General features: G+C 36.1%; 1 protein-coding gene across 2 annotated transcripts in view; it reads right to left on the reverse strand.

Moving 5' to 3' along the window:
• LOC150091521 (uncharacterized) overlaps positions 1-24,480 on the reverse strand; it is a 174,589-nt gene that overhangs the window by 130,401 nt on the left and 19,708 nt on the right. For both annotated transcript variants that reach the window (XM_090376051.1, XM_090376060.1), the window contains one exon: positions 9,758-9,803. In XM_090376051.1, coding sequence (XP_090232177.1) covers positions 9,758-9,803 — 46 coding nt within the window. The remainder of the gene's footprint in view (positions 1-9,757; positions 9,804-24,480) is intronic.

The following is a 24,480-nucleotide window of genomic DNA, read 5'->3' on the forward strand; positions in this document are numbered from 1 at the left end:
CTAGATATTCAAACTGCTTCACATTCTTTATCTGTGCTCCATTTACACTCAAAATGTCCTCTGTTGAATTCATATATTCTGTCTTATTGAAATTTATTGTCAAACCCCATTCTCTATACTGCTTCAATAGCTTTCTGCACATATAGTCAGCATCATCTGCATCCTGCGCAATCAGTACCATGGTCAGTATCGAGAGTATTTGAAAGGTAGATGTTTTGATCCACATAATCCCATTGTGTCTGCATCTTTGGGACCAAGCCTCCAGAGTCACTTCCAGATACAAATTGAATAATATGGGGAATAAACAGCACCCCTGTAGCAAGCCTTTTGATGTTTTGAATTCCCTTGATATTTCTGACCCAATTTTAATGCAGCAAGTGTTATTTTTGTATAATTTTCTAATTATGTCAAGGGAATTCATATTGGGAATTCAAGGTTGTACTGATATTTTTTCCATGGTACTCCACAGCATCTTTCTTGGGACACTATCATAAGCTTTTTCCAAGTTAATAATCACTAATCCTATATCCTGTCCAGCGCGTGACATGTTTCCAGGATCTGCTTGACCGTGAATAAATGGTCAATACAGGACCATCCAGCTGTAAATCCACACTGCTCCTCTGAAATCCTTATTTCTTTCTCTAGTTAAGTTTTCAGTATCCCACTAAAAAGCTTTGCAACTGGGTTTAAAACAATGATTCCTCTGTAATTTGAGCAATTTCTTCTATCCCCCTTTCTTAAACACGGAACCCAGTGTCATCACTGATAGCATGCATTTCTTCTCCTTTATATATTTTATTAAATATGTCTTGTGAGCAGCAAGATGATTTTCCCTCCTCCATATTTTAGTAGTTCCATGTTCATTCCTCCAGTTGTCTTTCCATTTTTCCCTTTTTTTACTGCTATTTCTACTTCCTCAAAGCTAAATCCTTACTTCTCCCGTCCAGGAAATTTCAACTTCATCATCTCTAAATTCTTCTGTTTTCACTCAGTAGTTCTTCGTAATATCTCTACCATTCTTCTAATTTTATTACACCCAGATTAGCCTTTCGTTTATGCAACTGTCGCAAGCTCTTCAGCACCTTCCACACTGCATCAGATCTCTCACATCCTATCTTGCTGTTTACTTCCCCACAGGTTCTAATCCATGCCTCATTTTTTTTCTTTGTCAATTTTAGCCTTTACTTCTTTATTTTTCAACCCATAGATGCTCCTATTTCATCGCCAAGTTTAATAAACTTGTGGATTGTATTTTAACTTTACTTCAGTCTAAGCGCTTCAGTCCATTTCGACAACATTACGTTGTCAACTATTTTAAATGGAACGAATTTCAATATCGTGACAGTCCACATGCTCACTTTCTTTTGTGGCTTAATAATGCTCCTAAAGAACCTACAAGAAACAGTATGAGTGCAACAATAGCTGTGATAAATCAGCTCATGTCCGTTTTTACTGAAAAAGCCTCTAGTAATGTCAAACTCCAATCTTTACAATCTCAAGTGTATGTATCATATTTTAGCTATCAAACCCATTGTAAGTAAATTACCTATTGAACATGTATTACAACCACAAATTGATGCAACTATCAAAAAAAATATATATGCTTTAAAACATTAAACGTGTTCAGATTCTTTTCATTCCTAAAACCCTTTAACCTCTTCCAAACCAAGGATGTTGTCACATAAAATAAAACATTTTTCATGCATACAAGGTACATATGGTGCTTTTTTTGTTATCAGTGCTTTGATACTGTTATCCCACCTTTCCTGCCATAACTGCGTCAGGCAAGCCCATATCCACTTATTTTTCTTCTTGTAGTTAAGGTCATATTACAGTGCAATCGACATTCTCTATTGCTTCTGCCGTTTATGTTGGTGAGAGAACAATGACCTAAAAAGTATATTCAAATCAAGAGGTATTCTTCCTGGTAATGTGTAGTGCATCATTAGACACCATCCTGCATGCCAAAATGAGCCGTAACAGCACTGCTCTCAGAATTGAATATGTTGCACACATTTGCCCTTCACAATGCACAGTTTATCCAAACTGTGAGCACCATAACTAAAGTTCTTGTCACTGGCATTCAAAGTGCAGGACTCTCTTTATTCACACTTAGAATATTTGTGGCATTCACAGACAGTGCAAAGGATACATTTGTAACACAAGCCTAAACCAGACTGTTGGAACTAGAAAAATCAACCAAGTTCCAAAATTCGAAAGTATAAGTTCAAATTCTGGAGGATCAATGTTGGATTAGTATTAGCAAATGATGTAAGAAAGCAGGTTTATACAGCATCATCAAAAAAACCCCTCCCCATTTCACCCATCCATCACCTCCAATAAGTTGTCTAGTTCTTCCCTGAATTTATTAAAGCTATCCACTGCCACAGATGGAAGTTTGTTCCAGCAATGAACAACCAACTGGCTAAAGGCAAACTTCTGTACATCTATTCTACAACCATCCTTCCTGAATTTATGCCCTCTTGTGTGCAGTCTGAGCAAAAGAAAGAATCTTATCAGCACTGAGCTTATTCAATACATTCAAACTTCAAACAGCTCAATCAGATAATCTCACATGGTTTGTTCTATTAGTTTGACAATTCATGATGTATTCAGCAGTAAGAAAAGGTGGGCTTTGAGTACAGCTGCAACTAGTATTGTACATTAAAATTTAGATTTAATTCATTTTGATTAATTTCTAAAACACAATCATAAAATTATATACAACAGGAAACTACAATAACTTTGAGGAGTGTTTTCTGGCATAAACTTTGATGTGTATGTCTTTCACTGGTTGCTCCATATTTAAAAAGTGTCCTCTTTATACTATGGCACATGTGCACAGTTATAAGCAAACTGAGTTTGCTACATAGTGCAAAGTCAAGGTAACTTGTAGAAAAGTGCCTCCACAATATGAAATTGATGCATTAGGAAGTAAACCCAGTTTTCTCATAGCTATGCGGAAAGAGGCTATACTCAACATTATTATTAGCAGTAGCAGCAGCAGCATGTGATGCACGAAAGCAAAAAAAATATAGCTTTCACTGCTCAAAGCTTTTGCCCTAGACTAAAGTAGGTCTACTTTACTTACTGCACCATCTCACATACGCAGATATATTTCCATAAAATTTAAATTAAAAAAAAAAATGTGTGCATGCCGAACACGCATAGCAGAAGTTAAGTGAAACTCCTTTAGGTGAACATTTATCACTTGACTGGGAATCCTGTATTGACCATATGAATTCCGCAGGCAATGAATCTGCATGAATGAGAACCTCTGAGATACGAGATGTTCCTACCAAATCTAGTGTCGACAAATGCTATGGAATCAGATGATATTTAAAATCATTTGACTTTGATTTCTTCTTGAGAGAGCCACAACAGCTGTTACAGGCCAACATTTGACTTACATCCTCATTTGGAAATGCTGTTTGAAGAAGAGCATGATCTTGAGCTGTTACAATCTTCATATCGTTCTTGAGCCTAAGCCAATCACATACAGACCAGACTGAACCAAAATCATTATCCAGGAATGTAAGTTTAAGCCGTGCGTGGATGCTTCAGTGTTTCTTAAAATCCTGTTGCTGCTCCTGCTGAGTATTATGCCTGCTACATGTTGAACAATTTGATGGAGTACTTCTGGCAGTCGGTTTTGGCTTCTTTGCTTCTTGATTACGACTGGGGTTTGAGGACTCTTCGTTGTTTTCATTTGTAGTATCAACTTCCTTCTCCGACTTCTTTTTCACTCCATTGCATGCTGTAATTTCTTCCGCTGTTGAAATAGCTTAGATCTCTGCTTTGTACTCGATGCAGGTGATTTCGGTTGTCTCATTCCAAGTATACGTTCTCTATATGCCTTACAACGCTCACTATTAGCCTTCGACATGTTGAATTATAAATTTTTTTTCCGTCGAAATTTTTTTTTATTAAATATGGTGAAGAATGACGAAAGAAATAACATGACACAATCAGTAGGGGTACTGATTCGGCAATGGTATACGTGCTCTATATGCCTTAGAACGGTCACTATTAGTTTTCGACACATTGAATTATAAATTTTTTTCCATTGAAATTTTTTATTTAAATATGGTGGAGAATGAAGAAAGAAATAGAATGACGCAATCAGTAGGGGTACTGATTCGGCAATGGTTCGCTCGTGCCTGGTATGGTGTGGTACAATGGTGGGAAGCTGAATAATTTCGTGTCGAATTTTCTTGGCATTTTTCTTCAACCCACGGTTACATTGCACATGTATGTGTGCTATATGCCTTACAATGCTCACTACAGTGGATCTCTGTTTTATGATTGGTTCACTGTACAATCAAATCACTTTACAACGGACACTCCATAAGAAAATACCATTCACTATATGATATGTAGTAAGTGCTGGTCATTGTGATCATGTTTACGAATTGAATTTTAATTTTATTAACGACGATTGTAATAAGCGAAAACAGGAGGATATTATCCACAGGTTAAAAAAGTAAAGATATAAAGCACATATTTACACTTTATTTCCTTACCAATTAAAAAGAAAATAGATGCAAAAAGTCAACTGCACCAGGTATCCATAAGTAGCCACCCTCCCGAATACTAACCAGGCCTAACGCTCATTAACTTCAGTGATAAGACGAGAACTGGTGCATTCATCCAAGTATGATAGTTGGCTGTTCAGAGCTTGTAATGCATTTACTTATGGCTTAGTTTGCTGTTGCATTTTTGTCAATCCACAAACGCAAGTTACTCCCATCTGAAAACTGCCTGGAGTGCACCTAAAGAAGTTCCACTTCAAAAACAATATACTACTCCAAGGTATTCCCTTAAGCAGCATGACGCATAGGTAAATTGTCTTGTTTGAAGACATTAAAGCACTCAAAATCTATGTTGGTTTTATTATGTTTAATTCATTATCTACATTGGAAATATGTAGATAATGGGGTCAATCAGTTCGTGGGTTTTCTTACATCTTCAGTGACGGCTGTCTTGGCAATATCACCATCACAAAAAATCACTTTGGTCACAAGAACCAATTCTTGTGACTAAAAGGTACTAAGTGCTTTAATACCAATGTAGGTTTTCAGTGCTTAATTATCTTCAAACAATATATTTCTCTGTCAGAGAAGTAACTTTTATTAAAAGCAGTGCAATAACAAAGCAATTCATGGCAAAGTTTATCACAATACTACACTAAGTAGAAAACCCAGTTTACTCATTGCTATATACAGAAAGAGGATATATACCTGACAATTCTGCCCAGACACGGTAGAAGGGAGTATATGATGAGAGCCTTGTCAATCAATTCGGCCTGGAGAGATTGTGCGAGGCTCATGGGGTAGAATTTTTTTCAGTGTGGTCTATGCTTGCTAATAGGAGAGACTGCTTCTACAGGGATGGGATACACTTAAATAGAAATGGTGCAAGAGTAATTGCTGATGCTATCAAGGCAGTGTTAGGTGGGTCGAAAACGACTAGCTTGGGGATATTCACAGACTAAAAGATCAACGGTAGCCACAGGCAGAAGTGCGAGGCTCATGGGGTAGAATTTTTTTCAGTGTGGTCTGTGCTTGCGAATAGGAGAGACTGCTTCTACAGGGATGGGATACACTTAAATAGAAATGGTGCAAGAGTAATTGCTGATGCTATCAAGGCAGTGTTAGGTGGGTCGAAAACGGCTAGCTTGGGGATATTCACAGACTAAAAGATCAACAGTAGCCACAGGCAGAAGTGAAAGTGATTCTTACACTGCTTCTATTGGAACGAGCAACAGCCAAGAGAGCAAGTTGCTGGGGATTTCAAGAACTGCTGGGAGTCAGCATGGAACAAGTAAATACGTGGGCTGTGTTAGGGTATCTAAGAGTAAAAACAGGTGCATGTATACTTGCATGTAAAGTATAGTAAATAAATTTGAAGTGTCGATCAAGAAATCAAAGGCAGATACTGTTGGGATATCAGAGACATGGAGTCACAGATATAAGCAGTGCAGAATTGGAATTTGGGCAGTACAATCTGTACAGCAAGGATAGACAGGGCAGGAAGGGAGGAAGGATTATGCTGTTAGTTAAAAAAAAAATCTAAGGAAGTGCATCCAGTTGACATTGGTGGACAGTGCATGTTGAGTCAGTTTGGCGTGACATCAGCACTGGGAAAGGAAAAATGAGAGTAGAAGTGTTATAGGCCTAATGACCCTGATGAGTATAATGAACAATTGTGTAAAGAAAGAGTGGGGCAGTAAATCAGAATGTCTTGTAATGGGTGATTTTAACTTTCCAGATATTGACTGGAACTTGTGGGTTGATCACTTGCACAATAGCACGACTTTTGTGGATTTATTGGAGGATTGTTTTCTATAGCAACATGTTCGAGGGGAAACCAGAGGGTTTAATACTACTGATCTGCTTATCAGCAGTGATTATTCATACATAAAGAATTTGCAGATAAAGGAACCACTAGGTGACAGTGATCAGTAGGAGAGATGTAAGTACCATCAAGGGTTTTTGCTTTCGTAAAGGTGACTACAGTGGTCTCAGACAGTTTTTAAATTCTATACAGTGGGATCAACTGATGTTAAAATCAGCGAATTCTAAACGGGAAGTCTTAAAGGAATTAATATTCGAAGCTACCAGGCTTTTCGTACCAAACTAAGAAATACTGTTCAAGATTTAGACCTAAATGGATGTCAGATGAATTAATGAGGTTTGTGGCAAAGAAGAAAAATGCATGGGATGCATAAAATTATCAGGTGACACAGAAGCCTATGGCAGATATAAAGCTAGTCTGTAATCAAGTCACAAAGGAGGTTAAGCAAGCGAAGGCAGATTACAAGAAATCCTTAGCAAAGGATGCAAGGAAAAAGAACAGAGACTTCTTTACTTATGTAAAGATGCATTCTTTTTCTTTGGTCTAGAAGGAAGGGGGTGAATCAGATTGGTCCACTTGATATTGATGGTTCTACCGTTGATGATCCTGCTCAGATAGCTGACAAACTGAATGAGTATTCTGCATCTACATTCACACGAGAAATTCTGTAAGGAAGGGAAGGACAGAAGTTTACTAAACTCTAAACAGGGAGCTAAATGATTTTGTAATAACTGAGAGCAAAGTGGAGGAGAAATTGTTGAAGTTAAACATAAAAAAGGCACCTGCAGGGGATGGAATCTGTCCAATTATATTGGAGGTAGCGAGGGAAGTAAGCATACTATTAACGATAATTATGAGAGTATCCTTCGATTTAGGGGAGGTCCCCATGGACTGGAAATGTTCAAATGTATCCCCAATTCACAAAGGGGTTTCAAAGGGTGACAAATAATTATAGACCTGTTAGTTTAACTTCTATTCTAGGGAAAATACTGGAGTTACTGGTTAAAGAAGGGATAATTGAGACACAGCAGCATAAGTTTGTTAAAGGGAGGTCTTGTCTGACCAATTTGATTGGATACTACCATATGGTCGTATACCATATGGGTGCAAAAAATAACTTCGTTATCATATACTTGGATTTAAGGAAAGCTTTTGATACTGTTGCACATGGAAGACTGCATTACAAATTGGAGCAGTATGGCATTAAGGGTAAGTTGCGACAATGGATAAAGGGATGGTTGAATGGTTCACGGCAGAGAATGGTAATAAATGAACACTGCTCAACATGGACTTATGTTATTAGCAGAGTCCCCCAGGATTCAGTTCTGGGACCATTGTTGTTTTGTGTAATTGTCAATGATATCGATGAAGGTATATCAGGCTAATGCCCAAGTTTACAGACAATACAAAGGTTGGCAGGATTGTTAATGACAGTAAAGACAGTATGCTACTGCAACAGGATCTAGAAAAGTTAGGCAGATGGGCTGAGAAGTGGCAACTGAAGTTTAATATTGACAAATGCAAAGTACTGCATATGGGTAGCAGTAACCCAAGAGAAACGTACCATGTGGTTCTACACTTAGGGAAGTGGGGAATGAAAAAGACCTGGGGTAATTGCGCAGTCAGATGTGAAGTTCTCTGAATAGTGCAGACGGGCTGCCAGAGTAGGTTGTGGTGTCTTCTCAATGATATATAGGAATTCTGCTAGCAGGGATAAGGAGGTGAATATTCCCTTGTATATGGCAATGGTCAGACCACACCTTGAATACTGCATACAGGTCTGGAGGCCTCATTTTAGGAAGGATGTAGAGTTGCTAGAACAAATACAGAGAAGGGCAAGAAGACTGTGAGGGGAACAAAGGGGTGCTCTTACGACGTGATCTGATTGAGGTGTACAAGGCCTTGAATGATTTGAACAGGCTCAATGCTGATGAGATTCTTCCACTTGCTCAGATTAATAACCTGAGAGGCCATAGATTCAAATTGAGGAAAGACAGTTGTAGAATAGATGTGCAGAAGTTTGCCTTTAGCCAGTGGGTAGTTGATTGCTGTAACAGACTTCCATCTGTTGTGGAAGTTGATAGCTTAAATAAATTTAAGACAACTAGATAAACATTTGGAGTGACCAGATGAGTGAAATGGGAAGGTTTCTTTTCTTTTTGGCTGATGCTGTATAAGCTTGCTTTCTTGTATCATATGCCTCAACTAATGCTATAGATGAATTATATAATAACGATTGCAAAGATTAATATGTTTAAGTACAATAACATTTGTCAACACAGGTAAATGAGAGAGCTAAGCAGTACATGTTATTAGTGGTGATGGTGTAATGCCCACTCATCCTAACAGTTTGACAAAAAATGCAAGAAACTGCACTAACAGAAATGTGATTGTCTCTCAAAAAGCTTAAGGGAAGACTGCTGAGAAATACTTTCAATTACTATTATGGTTAAAGAGAAAAAGCAGCAGTCTTCTCTAAATGACAAGAATATTTCCAGAGAGAAGAGAGATAAAGATGCTACAAATGCACAATGCAATTTCACACCTCCATCCATCAAAACACAGTATGATGTTTGTATAGTAGTTTATGATCTGTGCACTTGACTACCTACAGAGCAGCTGCAATTTATGCAATTTCAGAAAAAGTTATTGCACAATGTATGGTAGAAGCATCACTCGAAACCTTTTATCATTGAAAGACTCAGCTTCGCTAGTCTTTCAAACAGATTTGTTTCAGACTGTGCAAACAAAATTCAACTGAAAAGGGAAAAAAATACTGATGGCATGCTTCCTGACCTCTCAATAACAATTCAGAGTGCTGCCACTGGACTTTGTGTGAGACATAACCCTTGGGAACTGTGAATTCCACAAAAGTCCTACTTACCAATATCATAACAATATCAAAATTTAAAATTTTCAACTTGATATCAGTGCAATGTTTGGCAAACATTTTCTTTAAAGAATTCCATTTCAGTGTTCTCCCCAGAAAATTTTGCCAGCCGGGTGGGGAAGTGTAATACTTAGCAATATTAAAAAATTTTCTGTTATTTATAAATGTGACTTAAGCGGTTCAGAGAAAAAATTAATTGCATAATTTAACATTATATGCTCCTGTCACATTGATCTCGATTGCATAGTACGCTCGAATTAATACTGATCGAGATCAGTATCATACGGCACCCCGAGAATCGCTTAAATTTTAGCCAGATGGTTAGTTAAATTCACTGGGCAGTGTGCCCATTCAATTAGGTCCTGGGGAGAACACTGCATTTCATTTCACCTTTCTTGTTATCAGAAAAAAAAAAAATTTGTGACTACACCAAACATCGCACACTTAAGCATATTTAATTTTATGATATGAAACAAAATATGGGAAATTTTAAAGAATACTAGAACTTACTTTCTTTGCTCTCACTATCCACTTCTAATGATATACTCTGGAATATCTAAATTGTAAATAGAGAATTACTGATATCAGTGTTACTATTCACAGATTAATATCTCACTTTTATAAGTCTAGTAATTATTATACTATGTACAGTACAGGAACAAGCAATATACCATTCCAATTGATGTTCCAGTGGTTTAACAAGAAAATAAAGGTCAAAACTAATATTTAAATGTATAGCTAAATGCAAACTTAGATTACTGAGACACATTTACTCAAAACATGATAGAATCCAACAACTTTAATAATTTTATATTAATTAAACCACAATACATCCTTCAATGGACCTCAATATAAAATACTTGGGAAAGCAGTTTAAATTGAGAAATAATGGACAGCATCCACTGAACCAAACTTTTTATGCAGACAGAACTCAGTGACATAACTTCTTCAGTGTGATGGTTAAAATATTTTCATAAAAAGGAAATCAGGATTTTCCTAACCACTACCATCCATCAGTTCTGCTAGTGTTCATTAGCAGGGAGTCATTTGAACCTCTAGTCAAGAGCTCTTCAGACTCTGCATATGCTTTAGCCAGATTTTTCACTCAACACTATACAACAGAAAAATTTAAAGTTATGAAATAAAAAAACCCATTAAAGTTCTAATTTTACTGTACACTATATTTCAGAACCTTTGATGTTTTTTTTTTAAATTTCGTAGTATGTACAGTTGGGTCTCCATATTTGCAGATTCTTTTATCGTACTAAAAATTTGGCTGCTGCTTGCTGCATTCACCCAGTGAGCGACATCCAAGTAGGACAGCTTGTGTCCATGTGTGTTTGCGTTAGGCTACTTGTGCTTAAAATATTACTATGATTATGTGAATACTCATGGGTACTAAACGAAGTGCTTCTAGTGACGGACAAAAGCCTAAAAGGGCCAAGAAAATTATGACTTTGAATGAGAAAGTGTGAATTCTAGATGAATGTTGAGAAGGGCTCGCTCGCATACGCACCCGTAGGCTGCATGTTTGGTATCAACTAAAGTACCATATGACACATAAGGAAACAAGAAACTGAGATCAGAGAGGTAGTGCAAAGAGGTGGAATTCTTACTGCTAAATACGTGGCTTATGTGTGTGATAAAGTGATGTTAAAAATGGAGAATGCACTGTTCATTTGGACTGAAGATCAGCACAAGAAAAACAACTTGCCTGTGAACATTGGTATGATTTCCACTAAGGCCCTCATTCTTTACAACAGATTTAACCCCCTGTACCAGCAGCACACGGAAACTACATTCATTCCCAGCAAAGGCTGGAAATGAAATGAAATGACTTGAATTTCCAGAAATTCAAGAGGCGTTATTTCCTCCATAACGTAAAGACTGCGGGCGAGTCTGCTTCAGATGATCACGAGGCTGTTAAGGCCTACCCTGCACAACTCAATGCCAATGAGGTGGAATTATTCTGGAAGAAGATGCCTCGGCACACCTATATAGTCGTCAAAGAGAAGGCCCAGGATTCAAGGCACAAGTCTCCACGTCAACCAACACTACAGCCTCTGAGACCCACCCTACTACTGAGCAGTACTGAATCCTGTGGTGCATGCCTTGTTCTTAACTACGCAATTAAATTTTGGTACAGTATTTTCAAGATGTGGGTCTAAAATGTTACTCATTATGGTAAAACAAAACTTTTTAAGCACAGTTAAACATTTTTCTGTTAATTGTAAATGGTTGTGTAAGTATTTAAGCATATATTGAAAACATTGGAGCTATTTGGGCAAGAGTACAGATTTCTGTGGAATTTCGTGGGAAGTGTTGACACCTAACCCACGTGAATATGGAGACCTGCCTATACCTTCTCAAAAGATTCTAGCAGCTTCAGTGTCATAAGCATTTCATTTAATGGGCAATGGAATTAAGCAAATCAGACTTATCCCCCATACAGTACATTAAAGCAAGGTTTTACTCTAACTTCATAATAAAGCCAAATGTGGTTATGTCATTATGTTCTTCATGGTTATGTCAACTCATATGGTTATGTTCTTCATAATAAAGCCAAACGTGGTTATGTCTCTAGGACTATATAGGAAAGAAAACACTGAATTAGTAGTAGTGGTAGACACACGTGATACAAGAAAGCAAGCTTATGTAGCATCAGCCAAAAAAAAAAAAAAAACCCATTTCATACATCCATTCCTTCTAAATGTTTGTCCAGTTCCTCCTTGAATTTATTTAAATTTTCAACTTCCACAATGACATATGTTAAGTTTGTTCCAACAATCAACTACCAGCTGGCTAAAGACAAATTTCCACACATCTATTCTATAACCGCCTTTCCTCAATTCATGTCCCCTTAGGTTTGTAATCTGAGCAAGATAAAGAATCCCATCAGAACTGATCCTGCTCAACCCATTCAAGGCCTTATACACCTCAATCAGATCACCTCGCAGGTGCCTAGTCTCCAGATGCTGCAATTTGCAGAACTTACCAAGCCTTTCCTGGTAAGACTACCCCTTTGTTCTCCTAACCAATCTTGTTGGTCTTCTCTGTACTCGCTCAAGAAACTCTACATACTTCCTAAAATGAGGCCTCCAGACCTGTACACAGTAGTCAAGGCGGGGCCTGACCGCTGCCTTATACAAAGGGATAATCACCTCCTTTTCCCTACTAGCAAAATTCCTGTATATCACTGACAATACCCCATGACATGCTCTGGCAGCCTGACTGCACTGCTCAGAAAACTTCATATCTAACTGCACAATTACTCCCAGGTCTTTTTCATTTTCTACCACCCTAAGTGTAATACCACACAGTTGGTACGTTGCTCTGGGATTACTTCTACTTAGTTCTATGAAGCAAATGAATACTACAATTACAATTATTGCTCAGAAAGGTACAAACTACCTGAATACCAAGATATCTTAATATTTAAAGATAATAATAATAATAATAATAATAAATAAAAAGATAAGATGGTATTTTGGTCCATTCCTACAACAGTGAATTCAGCTATTGATTGTGGGTATGTTTGCCTGGTCAGAAGCCAGCATTCTAGTTCATCCCAAACATGTTCAAGAGGATTAAGACCAACATTCTGGGCAGTACAATGAATGCTTTTGCATCTCCACTGTCTTCAAGCCAAGCTGTTACCGGTGCACAATTACTCTGTAAAATGGGGTCATTTTACAAAGTCTACTGCATGCATCCATTATTCCAGGATGGATGACCAGTGAAGCCCAGAGCAGAAGAAACAGTTCCCCAAACCACAGCAGCACCTTGGCCAAACTTCACAGATGGATGACACATTCTGGCAAATAACATTCTCCAGGCATCTGTTAGATCAGAAAACTGTGTACCATGATTTGTCACCTCATAACACAGCATTCCAACATTCCAGGGACCAATTACAATGAGCTATGCTCCAGGAAAGTTGATGCTGTGGTTTGGTTTATGTGCTGCAGCTATGATATAAAACTCTATTATGCAGGTCTCAACATATCTTATACAGTGGATTCTGGTTATTTGGGCCACCGGTTAATCGGGGCAGTAATCTGTTAGTGCAATCTATCAGAAACGGATAGTAAACTCGATGTTATTGAATTTGCAATAATACCGACAGCTGGAATTCTGTGGGTTATTATGGCAAAATGTGTTTACACTTTCATGGAATCTTCAATCATATAAAAAAAATTAATTTTCAGAATCTTCTCTTCGTTCCTATTTTTCAAGCTTCGTAACTTGTCACTCTGTTCTCACTTGCATGTATCATTTTACTTGCAATTTGTGTGTGCCGTGTTCTTTGTTATTGATTACCTTATCTTTTTACTGTTTTAAATTTTAACCGACACCAAAAAATGTCAACTAGTTAGTATGTACATATTACAGTACTATGAAAACAACAGGGATTACCTTTATTTTAGATATAGGAAGCTTCTTTTCCAGCCAACTCTCTTAGTCCAACGCCCTAATAATTCTTTGGGAAGGCGATATCAATTTTACAAAAAATGTGGGACATCTTCCACACTATCAGAACCGTAGTGTTCAGACCCCTCCGTCTCAACATTGAGCGCTCAAGACTTCTGTCTTCAAACACCATACCTCTGGCAGCAAGGAAACCATTACGTGGATTGACATAAAATTAAATTTGAAGGTCTAAAAAGTTTAATAAATATGGAGCGATTATTCTCTTGGTCCTGTATCTTGACATTAGAATTAAAATTTAGTGGTCTAAAAAGCTTAATGGATATGGGGGGATTATTCTCCACCATTATTCTCTATCTCCCCCATATCCATTAAGCTTTTTAGACCACTCAAGTCAAGCTACAGGACCGAAGAGAATAATCGCTCCATATTTATTAAGCTTTTTAGACCTTCAAATTTAATCTTATGTCAATCCACGTAATGGTTTCCTTGCTGCCAGAGATATGGTGTTTGAAGACAGAAGTCTTGAGCGCTCAATGTTGATACCGAGGGGTCTGAACACTACGGTTCTGACAGTGGGGAAGATGTCCCACATTTTTTGTAAAATTGATATCGTCTTCCCAAAGAATTATTAGCGCATTGGACTAGGAGAGTTGGCTGGAAAAGAAGCTTCCTATATCTAAAATAAAGGTAATCCCTGTTGTTTTCATAATATAATAGAATTAGGAATTATCAAGCACTTAACAGCTCTCTATTATCAAATATATTACAGTACGTATTAATTATTCCGATTATCATGTATATTCTTCCAATTTTCAAGTATTATTTAATTTTTTAATTGGTAAGATAATAAAGGGTAAATTTGTGCTTAATATATCTTTACTTTTATAGCCTGTAGATAATATTCTTCCTGTTTTTGCTAATTAGAATCACTGTTTAATAGAATTAAAATTCAATTCACAAACATGATCACAATGACTGGCACTTACTACAAATCATATAGTGAATGGTACTTTACTATGGTGAGTCCATAGATTTGATTGTACAGTGAACCAATCGTAAAGCGGGGTTCTATTATATTTTTAACTATTTACGTGACACTTCGGATAATTGGAACAGCCGCTTAATCGGGCCAAAATGCACTAGTCCCGATGTGTCCCAAATAACCGGAATCGACTGTACTAATATCAGTTCCCATGACATCCTAAACTCCTGATTGACAGATTCGTGACAGGTTCTATGTACCACTCTAAGTGCCTTCCATTTTCTTCCAGTCTGCACAAACATTTCCTTGATGTAGTAACAGTTTTCATTTGGTGTTACATCAGCCACCATTGATCTTGGGAGTTGCAGTTTTTGACTGCCAAAGTCCAGCAACTTAGAAGGTGACCTGCACAGAATCGCTTACAAGCATCATCTAGTTCAGTGCCTAATTTGATATCAGTTATAATTCACCATCTTCCTTGAAGTGTTTGTGTAAGCTGTAAAGTGAAAGCTTGAAAAATGCTCAAATTTAGTATGGGGGAAACTGCTAAGAGGTCGCTGGATAATTACATTCAAGAAAGTTGAATTTTGATAAAAAGCATGGGAGAAACCACAGTTAAAAAAAAAAGAAACCACATTTGAGAAACCACAGTTAAAAAAAAAAAAAGTGTTAAAAGAAGGTAAGCAAGCTATGAAATGCCAAAGGAAAATAAAGTTTTCTACTCTTACCGTTAAAAGAATGACTACGTTAAAAGAACAGAAATATATGATTTTACAAATACACTATTTGTCGCAAAATCCAAGATTCAAGTGCTAAAAACATGTTTCTTTTAATAAACATTTGCCTGCAGTAAAGGAGGACATAAATTTGGACTGCAGCAAGAAACTTCTTTGAAAAACAATTAAAGAGATGGGTTATAAGTGGAAAATAATGCCAGTCCAGAAGGAAAATATTAATCGGAACCAGAATCTTTGTAGTATCAATACTTACAAAAGGTTAAGAAATGCTACATCTGATGGAAAACAAATGATATATCTCAAAGAAACATATCTGCATTTCATGCACACAGTAGGAAGTTGTTGGCAATTGGAGAGTGAAAATGGTATGCTTAGAGCAACCAGGATGGGCTCACGATTGATTATTATTCGTGCTGGTGGATAAATTAAACTAGTGCCAAATCTATCTCCCAACTGTGTTATAGTAATGGACGGTGCTAAAAGTATTCTGTACAATATAATAAAGAACCAAATTTGGCTACTTTAAAAAAAGATATACAGCATTGGCTACAGGAAAATGGTAGTGCTCAATGATAATTTAAGGAAATCTGAATCTTCCAACAAAAAGCTTCTCCAATACTATCCAAATTAAAAAAATTGATGACATTTTGAAAATACATGGTCATACTGTATTTCAACTCATACTGATTTAATTCCTATTGAACTTGTATGAGGAGAAATTAAATGGCAGGTTGCCAAAAATAAGTTCTTTCACTCTGGATGGTGTTAAAAGAATTGGCCAAAAATTTTTTTGGGCAATATACTCCCAATAAGTTCAAGAAATGTTGCAATCATGTAATTAGATTTGAAAACCAGTACTGGGAAAATAGAAGTTAAATTGATAAGGAAATCAATAGACTAATTATTAATACAGCAGACGATTCGTTTTCAAATACTGAAAATTGCAATTCAGATTCAACTGACAAGTATTTGTGGTTCATTACTAAAGGGCCTCTGTAACTGAGTGGTCAGGAGCAGGAGTGCAGTAGCACGCGCACCTTGAGTAGACCGGGATTCAAGCCCCTGACTGCTAAATACAGTCGATCTGCCAACCCGCATTGGACCAGCATGGCAGATTATGGTCCACTTCCCTCAACATGAATTGTTGAGGAGGCTTCCATCCTGCAGTGGATTGATAATAGCTGCAGTTTACTTTCTTTTCTTTTTTTTCCACTTAATGATGTTATAAGTTGATTTTAATTTTCAATAAAATATTTTAGCATATAATCCAATAATGATTATTGCAAAATACTATAGTTTATTCTATATATTATGTAGTCTGTTACAAAAATTCAAATAACCCATTTGTATCATTAATGCGAGATATAATCAAATGCATGCATACTACCTATGTAGTAGAAATGATGGAAGTGCATTAACCATGCATGTGTATGTTCTCCAATTGTCCCTGCAGTAAAGGAGGTATATATACATATATATATATATATATATATATATATATATCTGATAATTAAAATAAATATGATATTTAAATAAAATCATCAGCCAGTAGTACGGCAATAATGCAGAGCGAAATGAAACGCAAAATAATATAAATAAACAAACAGGGAAGGGAAAGTAGAGATAATAGGACAAAAAGGTAGTCGATAATCCCCTATATAATTTAGTCAATTAAGTCATTAAACCCAATTAATAAAAAACGATATAAATTTAAATAATGCCAATTATAAATAATTTAGCGGTACCGCCCTTGAAGGTACCAGTTCCAAAAGACGTGAAATATCACCAAAAAAGGGTTAAAGAAACTACCAAAAAACTAAAATATCAAAATAATAGACTGACCATCATGCCCCATATCGACAGAGGACCACGAGGCCAATAATGGTCATGGAATCGCTGCATTTCAATCGTCATACAAATCATCGCAAAGGCAGAAATATCGAAGAACCAAACCACCCCTCCATTCTCCGATAGATCAACCAATGCAGAGGATTTGCATGGCGGTGGTCCTTATGCAGCGAAAAATAATCTATAGAACAGACAGCACCATGTTCTATGACCATGACCATGACCATTATTGGCCTCGTGGTCCTCTGTCGATATGGGGCATGATGGTCAGTCTATTATTTTGATATTTTAGTTTTTTGGTAGTTTCTTTAACCCTTTTTTGGTGATATTTCACGTCTTTTGGAACTGGTACCTTCAAGGGCGGTACCGCTAAATTATTTATAATTGGCATTATTTAAATTTATATCGTTTTTTATTAATTGGGTTTAATGACTTAATTGACTAAATTATATAGGGGATTATCGACTACCTTTTTGTCCTATTATCTCTACTTTCCCTTCCCTGTTTGTTTATTTATATTATTTTGCGTTTCATTTCGCTCTGCATTATTGCCGTACTACTGGCTGATGATTTTATTTAAATATCATATTTATTTTAATTATCAGATATAATTAGGCATCATGTGGAGGATGTGCATTTGCTGCCTCTAATGATAGCTACATAGCCATATTTATTTATTTTTATTACTTTTACCTAACTTTTACCTCACATAATATATATATATATATATATATATATATATACACACACACACACACACACACACACACACACACACACATACATACACCTCCTTTACTGCAGGACTGTATATATGTTATATGATGTTTATTACAATAATATAATTATAAAAATTACATTTCATAATACAAATTATATATATACAGTACATAATTTTATTCGTTATATAGAAGTACTAAGTAAACATCAATTATAGATCACCACAAAATTAAAAAGATACTGTACACCACTTTATAATGAAATAAACATAAATTAAAAAATAATAAGTTTAAGTAACCTAAACCCAAATTACGTGGCACCCCTAGAATGTTGTTGCACCACCCTAAGGTGCCGTGGCACCCCAATTAAACCACTGAGTTAACCTAACACACCCTCACAGATGAGATAATTTTCAGGTCGTTGAGCCAGGGTCGCTGTCTAAGTTACCAACATATGGCATCCTACGATATCCCTTCAGAAGTTGCGAGTTCACTAGCTCTGTTCATCTGTACTACACTGATTTGTTTCTAGCTCAAACCATGTTTGGTTTTATACTCATTCCTGACATGGGTGGATAACAGTTCATTTTTTGCAACTCCCACAGACATCAGGATACTTCTGACAAGATAGTATTTAATTTTTTTTTTATATGAAGGACTTTAAAAGAAATGTCAAAAGGGTGCCTCTATCATTCAAAGCTGTAATTTTCTCTTTTCAAACTTGGTTACATGTTTATTGCATTATAGATGATTTTTTAATATTTGCTTGTATGCAAAAACCAATATTAGAACCTGATGCAGATTGTACTGATTCTGCAGCTAATACTTTCTTGAAAGAAGTATCAGGAATATCTTAACAGTTTTCTTTTTCTCCTCATATAGCTAGGTATCATGAATATCTATCTGCAGAAACCTTGGGGGGGGGGGGGAGAATTCAACACTGAGATCTTGTCCTTCAGACACTGAACAAGCCCTTCTCAAAAGGGTCTTAGATGCATTTGAAGTTACATTCTTACAAATGAACCCTATGGGTTGTTCAATCATTTCTTCCGCACAACCAACTCCAGGTTCTGACATGTGATTCACAGATTCTTAATTGGTGAAGCCCTTTCTGTGGTTATCACATCCATTTCGAAATTAGTTGCCCAAAAATTGCCTATGGTTACCTTCTCCATACTTTCTATAAATCCCTTGAAGTTAAATGTAGTCAATTTCTTCCACACCCCATTCATGTTTTTTTGTCTTTCCAAAACTTTTTTTTGAAAAAGGTCCTGTCTAAATGTTGCTCTGGGTTAGAAAGCTTTAAAATGTTGCAATGATGCTCTGGCTAAAAGGATGGATGAGAGATGTATTAGCTCAGTGGTTCCCAAACCCACTGTGGGTTCACACTAAAAATTAAGTAATGGTTTCTGCTTAGATTTACATAGGCATATTATTGTAAACTACAAAATGTAACTAATAATAAACAATAAAGTAAAATTAAATTAAATAAAAAGTAAAGAATTGCCAAAGAAATAAACCACATCTCCCACAATTCCTTTACTATCTTACACTATACTATGTTAAATAAATATCTAAAATTATTTCTTGAATAAATATCTAAGAGTATAAAAAAGGTTGTTTATGCATGGGTAATGCGAGATATAATCAAATGCATGCATACTACCTGTGTAGTAGAAATGATGGAAGTGCATTAACCATGCATAAACAACCTTTTTCATACTCTTGGACATTTAGTCAAGAAATAGTTTAAGATTAAACCATGCACACCATCAAGCATCTCTCGTATTGTGGAGTTATATGTCATAACTGGGTTGTCGCTATTGCAACAACAGGATACCTGCCCACCCACTGATGAGAAAGCCACCAAGCTTCAAAACGGTGCCATCTGGGTGGTGGTAACCACCGAGAATAAGTAACATTAGTCTGGTGAAGTTACTTATTCAAAGCAGTGCAATACCTCGGCCACTCATTCTGAAGGTTCATTCACAATATGAGATATAAATAAACAATGCATTCATACTATCTGGGTAGTAGAAATGATGAAAGGGCATTACTTATGCCTAAACAACCTTTTTTAAATAAATGTTTCCATACAATTTTTTTTTTCATTCTCAAGGATCATTGTTGCGTATAGGTACTTTTTTTTTTTTTTTAGAGCCTATAGTACTTAGTACCGTGCATGGGTTGAAAAGATGAAAGAAGATATTTGTTGACATTAGACTTGAACTTCTGTAAATTGTAATTTTCAGGAAATACGTATGAAGGAAGGTTGTTCCAGAAAACAGAAGTTAAATGAATAAATGAGAAAGAAAAGTTGGTTTTGTGAGTTTGAAGTTGGACAATAAAAGGATATTCACTGGTTGCATCACATGTTCAGGCTGCTTTAAAAGAGAGAGTGAGAATTAAAGAAGCCAATTCAGAACAGTGCCCATGGAAGTATCTATAGAAAAGACATGCGGCAGAAACAATGTCTAAGAGGAGTGGAGAGACTCTGTTAGAGATGGGTCATTAATTAACCTAACCTCTTCTGAATGGAATCTAGACGCCTGCAAGAGGTTTTGGGGACACCGCCCCAGATGTGGGAACAATATTCCACGGTAGGGCGGATTTGCAATTTTGTACAGAGTGAACAGCTGCTTGGAAGAAAAGTAACACTGAGAGCCAAAGAGAAAAGCAAGTTTTTTTAGATGCAGAGGAAGCAATATTTGTAATGTGTTGTGCCAAGAGAGATTAGAAGTCACGGTAATCCCCAAGATATTGCCTAGAAATCGGAGTGCCATCGAAGATAAGCACAGGAGCAGAAGAATCCGTTTTGCAAGATATAAGACAGGACTGAGTTTTAGAAGGACTGAAATTAAGTTTTCTCTACCCTACTGGAGAACTCCTGGAGATCAGCATTTAAGGATTTGGCAGTGGATACTCGAGAAGTTGAAGCTGTTTCAGCAGGGCAGGGTTTCTCAAACTGGAAGGTGGAAGTAATGTGCTATCACCAGCAAAATTATGGATAGGATTTCTGGTCAATGGTAGAAGGCCATTAATATACAAGAGGAAAAGAGTGGGTGAAAGTACTGAACCTTGGGGGACACCAGCATTAGTGGAGAAGTAAGAAGACTGTGAGTTGTCTACCATCACCAACAGTGAACAGTCAGAGAGTAAATTGGATACCTAATTACAAAGCTCACAAACCATAGGATGGAAGCTTATTTAGAAGACCTTTAGGGCAAACATGATCAAAAGCCTTTGAAATATCAAGAGCAATGGCTTGAGTTTCACTAAACTTTTCCATTAAATTTGTCCATAGATGTACATCTTCTTCAAGAGGAGCATTTCCATTTACAATGGGTTTCCTCAGCCTACAAGTTATTTTTTGGTAGGAATTTTTTCCCACCATAAAGTGCGGTTCAAGGTTTAACTGACTGTCTTAGTCAGTTAAACCTTGGGTTATCATGCACTCCCGTTCTCCATCCATCCATGTCCTCTTCTCCTTCCAGGAGGTATCCATTCCAGGATAGCCTTTGGATATCTGGTTTCTTGCATCCGTTTTACATGTCCATACTAGAGCTTGCATAAAACCGAGAAATTTCAAAACCGAGTTTAACAGAAGTTTACTTTTAAAACCGATTTTCGCAGATTTAGGGAAAATAATTAAAAGCTTATAACACAGGTATTTATTTTATCTTGGGTAGATTGTACAAATCGTAATCAAATCTCTTAAACAAAATCATCACCTCTTATAGTAAAAAAGATTAAAAAAAATTAAAATGCTCCAAAAAAAGTAACCAACTTGAGATCATACAAAATTACAAATTGTATTCAAATCCTTTGAATAAAAACTATCTTCTTGAATAGTAAACAAAAAAATAAGTTCTATAATAATAATAAATAAATAAATAAAAATAATGTGAAAAAAAAAACAGCTTGGGGAAATTACTTTACTATTTATTGCTCAGCTTTTTTCTGAAAATGATCCTTTAAAAAACACAGTATATTAAGCATTTTTCCTGATAGACTTGACCTTATTTTTGTGTTAAAGAGACCAGTGATTGAAAACTCTCTCAGATTGGACACTTGTTGTTTAAATGGTCAGCAGTGCTCTATAAACTTTCTCCAGCTTTTCACTTGTACTGCTAGTTGCCTCCAAAATTTTGAATTCTTCGCTGATTTCCAATTCACTCGGATATTTTGAAGGCTCTTCAGTTAATCTCTTTATTACACTATCATACTCTCGCATGAGTGTATCTCCAACATCGGAACTAGACGAGTCTTTGTTTTCTTCTAAAAGAACAATTCGTTTATTTTCAGTTTCTTCATTCAACGCTAAGACTCCTTCGGAATGTTTTGCAATAATCTCTGATAAATCTCTTAAACATGCTTTTTCAAAACTTGCTTACTTGGAAAAATCAAAAGTTCTTGACCTGAATCTTCTTTCCTAAACTTTTTGGGGTTGTGTAGATAGCTCAGAAAAGCCACAGTTTGGCAATTTTGTCTTGCATTGTAACACTGCAAAAGGCTTTGGTGAAACTTTAAAGTAAATGGGTTTTCTGCTGTATCAAGCTTAGAAAGCAGAAATTCTATTGAAGACTCTGCTTTAAATAAGTCTGTATCTTCTGAGGTTATAGCCTTCAGAATCATTTCAACTGGTCGCAAAGTTTCACGTAGCAATTCAAGTGTTTTCCAGTCATCGTCAGACACAGCTTCAGTTGACAGTACTGCACAGAGCATTTGGAATGCAATTTTTCAATTTCAAAAATCTCTCAATCATATAGAATGTGCTATCCCATCTAGTCTTGCAATCTAATATAAGTTTATATTCTTTCCCATTAAATTTTGCTTTAACAAAATTTTGTAATATGTCATTTTTGGTAGGTGATTTTCGAAAAAGCTTGCAAATTTTTCTGACTTTGTTAATAGTTTGTGCAATATTGGACATTGGATTGAAGAAATAAATGAGCTCATTGGTAAAGTCTGTTTGATAAAGCATGCCTTGCTGTCTTTCTTCAACTTCTTCATCATCACTACTTTCTTCACTATTTTAATTTTCTTCATTGTCTTTGGGAGACTCGGAGACTGTGGTACCATAATTGATTGCTTTTTCATAAAGTGCATCTATAACTGACAGATGTATACAATGGGCTATACACTGTTGATGATTAGGCGTAATTTGCTTGCCAAACTTAATCATCATTGCTGCTCCATCGGTGGTGCAGGCAACAATATCCTCATCCAAGTTCAAACCAAATTCCTTCAAGTGTCCATTCACAACTTGCTTAGTTCTTCTGCTATCAAGTGAACAATTAATCTCAATAAGACCTAACGACCAATGATTGTCTTTTGAATGCACATTTATATTCATATACCTTTTATTTTGTATAGACGTATATTCGTCTAGAGTCAATGAATACCGTGCACCCAAAACCAATGAATTTTTGAAATACTGAATGAGTTCTTCTTTCTTAGTTTTATAATAATTCAGAACCATATTTTTAATTCCATTCACCGAGGCTGGTGGTAATTTATTGTATTTATTTCTCTGAAGGTGAAGGCTTGATTGTATAAACTCACTCTTGGCAATTGAATTAAAAGAAAATCCATCTAAAGCAGCTAATTTTGAAATCTCTTCTTCCATAGATTTTTTAACGATAAAGTTTTCTAATGTTCTTATCATTTTTTCGGGAGGTTCACTGTTATCTTGTTTAATGTCAATATGATGCATTTTCTTCAAATGCAACATCAAAGATGATGTAGATCCTCCAGACGACTTCATTATCTTCTGACATTTCGAACATCGTGCTTCATCTTTGTTTTTTCGAGCAAAATAATTCCATACATTTGATTTCATCTTAGACATATTAAGAGTAATAAATATTAGTTAGTAGAAATTTATATCACCGACAATTTTAAATAAAAATATTAAAGATAACAAAGGCACAATACTATGTGTTACTCCCGCAAGCATTGAATGAAGAGTCTAAACGAGGCAAGTTTCAAAATTTTCAAGAAAGAAATTTTTTATTTATTTACTTGCAATTTTTTTTCCCAATTAAATCTATTGTATTTTCAAAATTACATAAAAGCTAAATTTGGTGAAGCTGCTTTCTGGAGAACATTTGTGTGCAAATTTAATAGGAATAAAGAAGCAAAAAACTTTCTACGATTGAAATTTGATGCAATATTCAGTGAATCTGTTTCTAGTGGGTAACCATCAATAAGGCGCGTTCCATAACTTGGCTGGCAAACAAGATAGATGGAACGGAGAAATGTTGAGCATTTTCTTTTACGCTATCGCTCCAACTCACTCAGTCGTAAATGAGTACACCTGCATCGTGCCATGATACAGGTGGGAAGATAAAATGTACCCCTCCTAGATTTGGGCCACTTGCCCATGAGATTCATACCTTAAAATAAAATAAAAAACATGTTTAAAACATAAAGCAGTTGAACGATCCAGACAAAGGAACAAACAAAAGAAAACGTGCGTAACAAAAAAACTATATTCGAGGGCTAACTAAAAAA

This window comes from Mastigoproctus giganteus, chromosome 1, assembly GCF_048544385.1.
Source record: "Mastigoproctus giganteus isolate SK-2022 chromosome 1, ASM4854438v1, whole genome shotgun sequence".
In the NCBI taxonomy this organism is placed as follows: Eukaryota; Metazoa; Arthropoda; class Arachnida; order Uropygi; family Thelyphonidae; genus Mastigoproctus; species Mastigoproctus giganteus.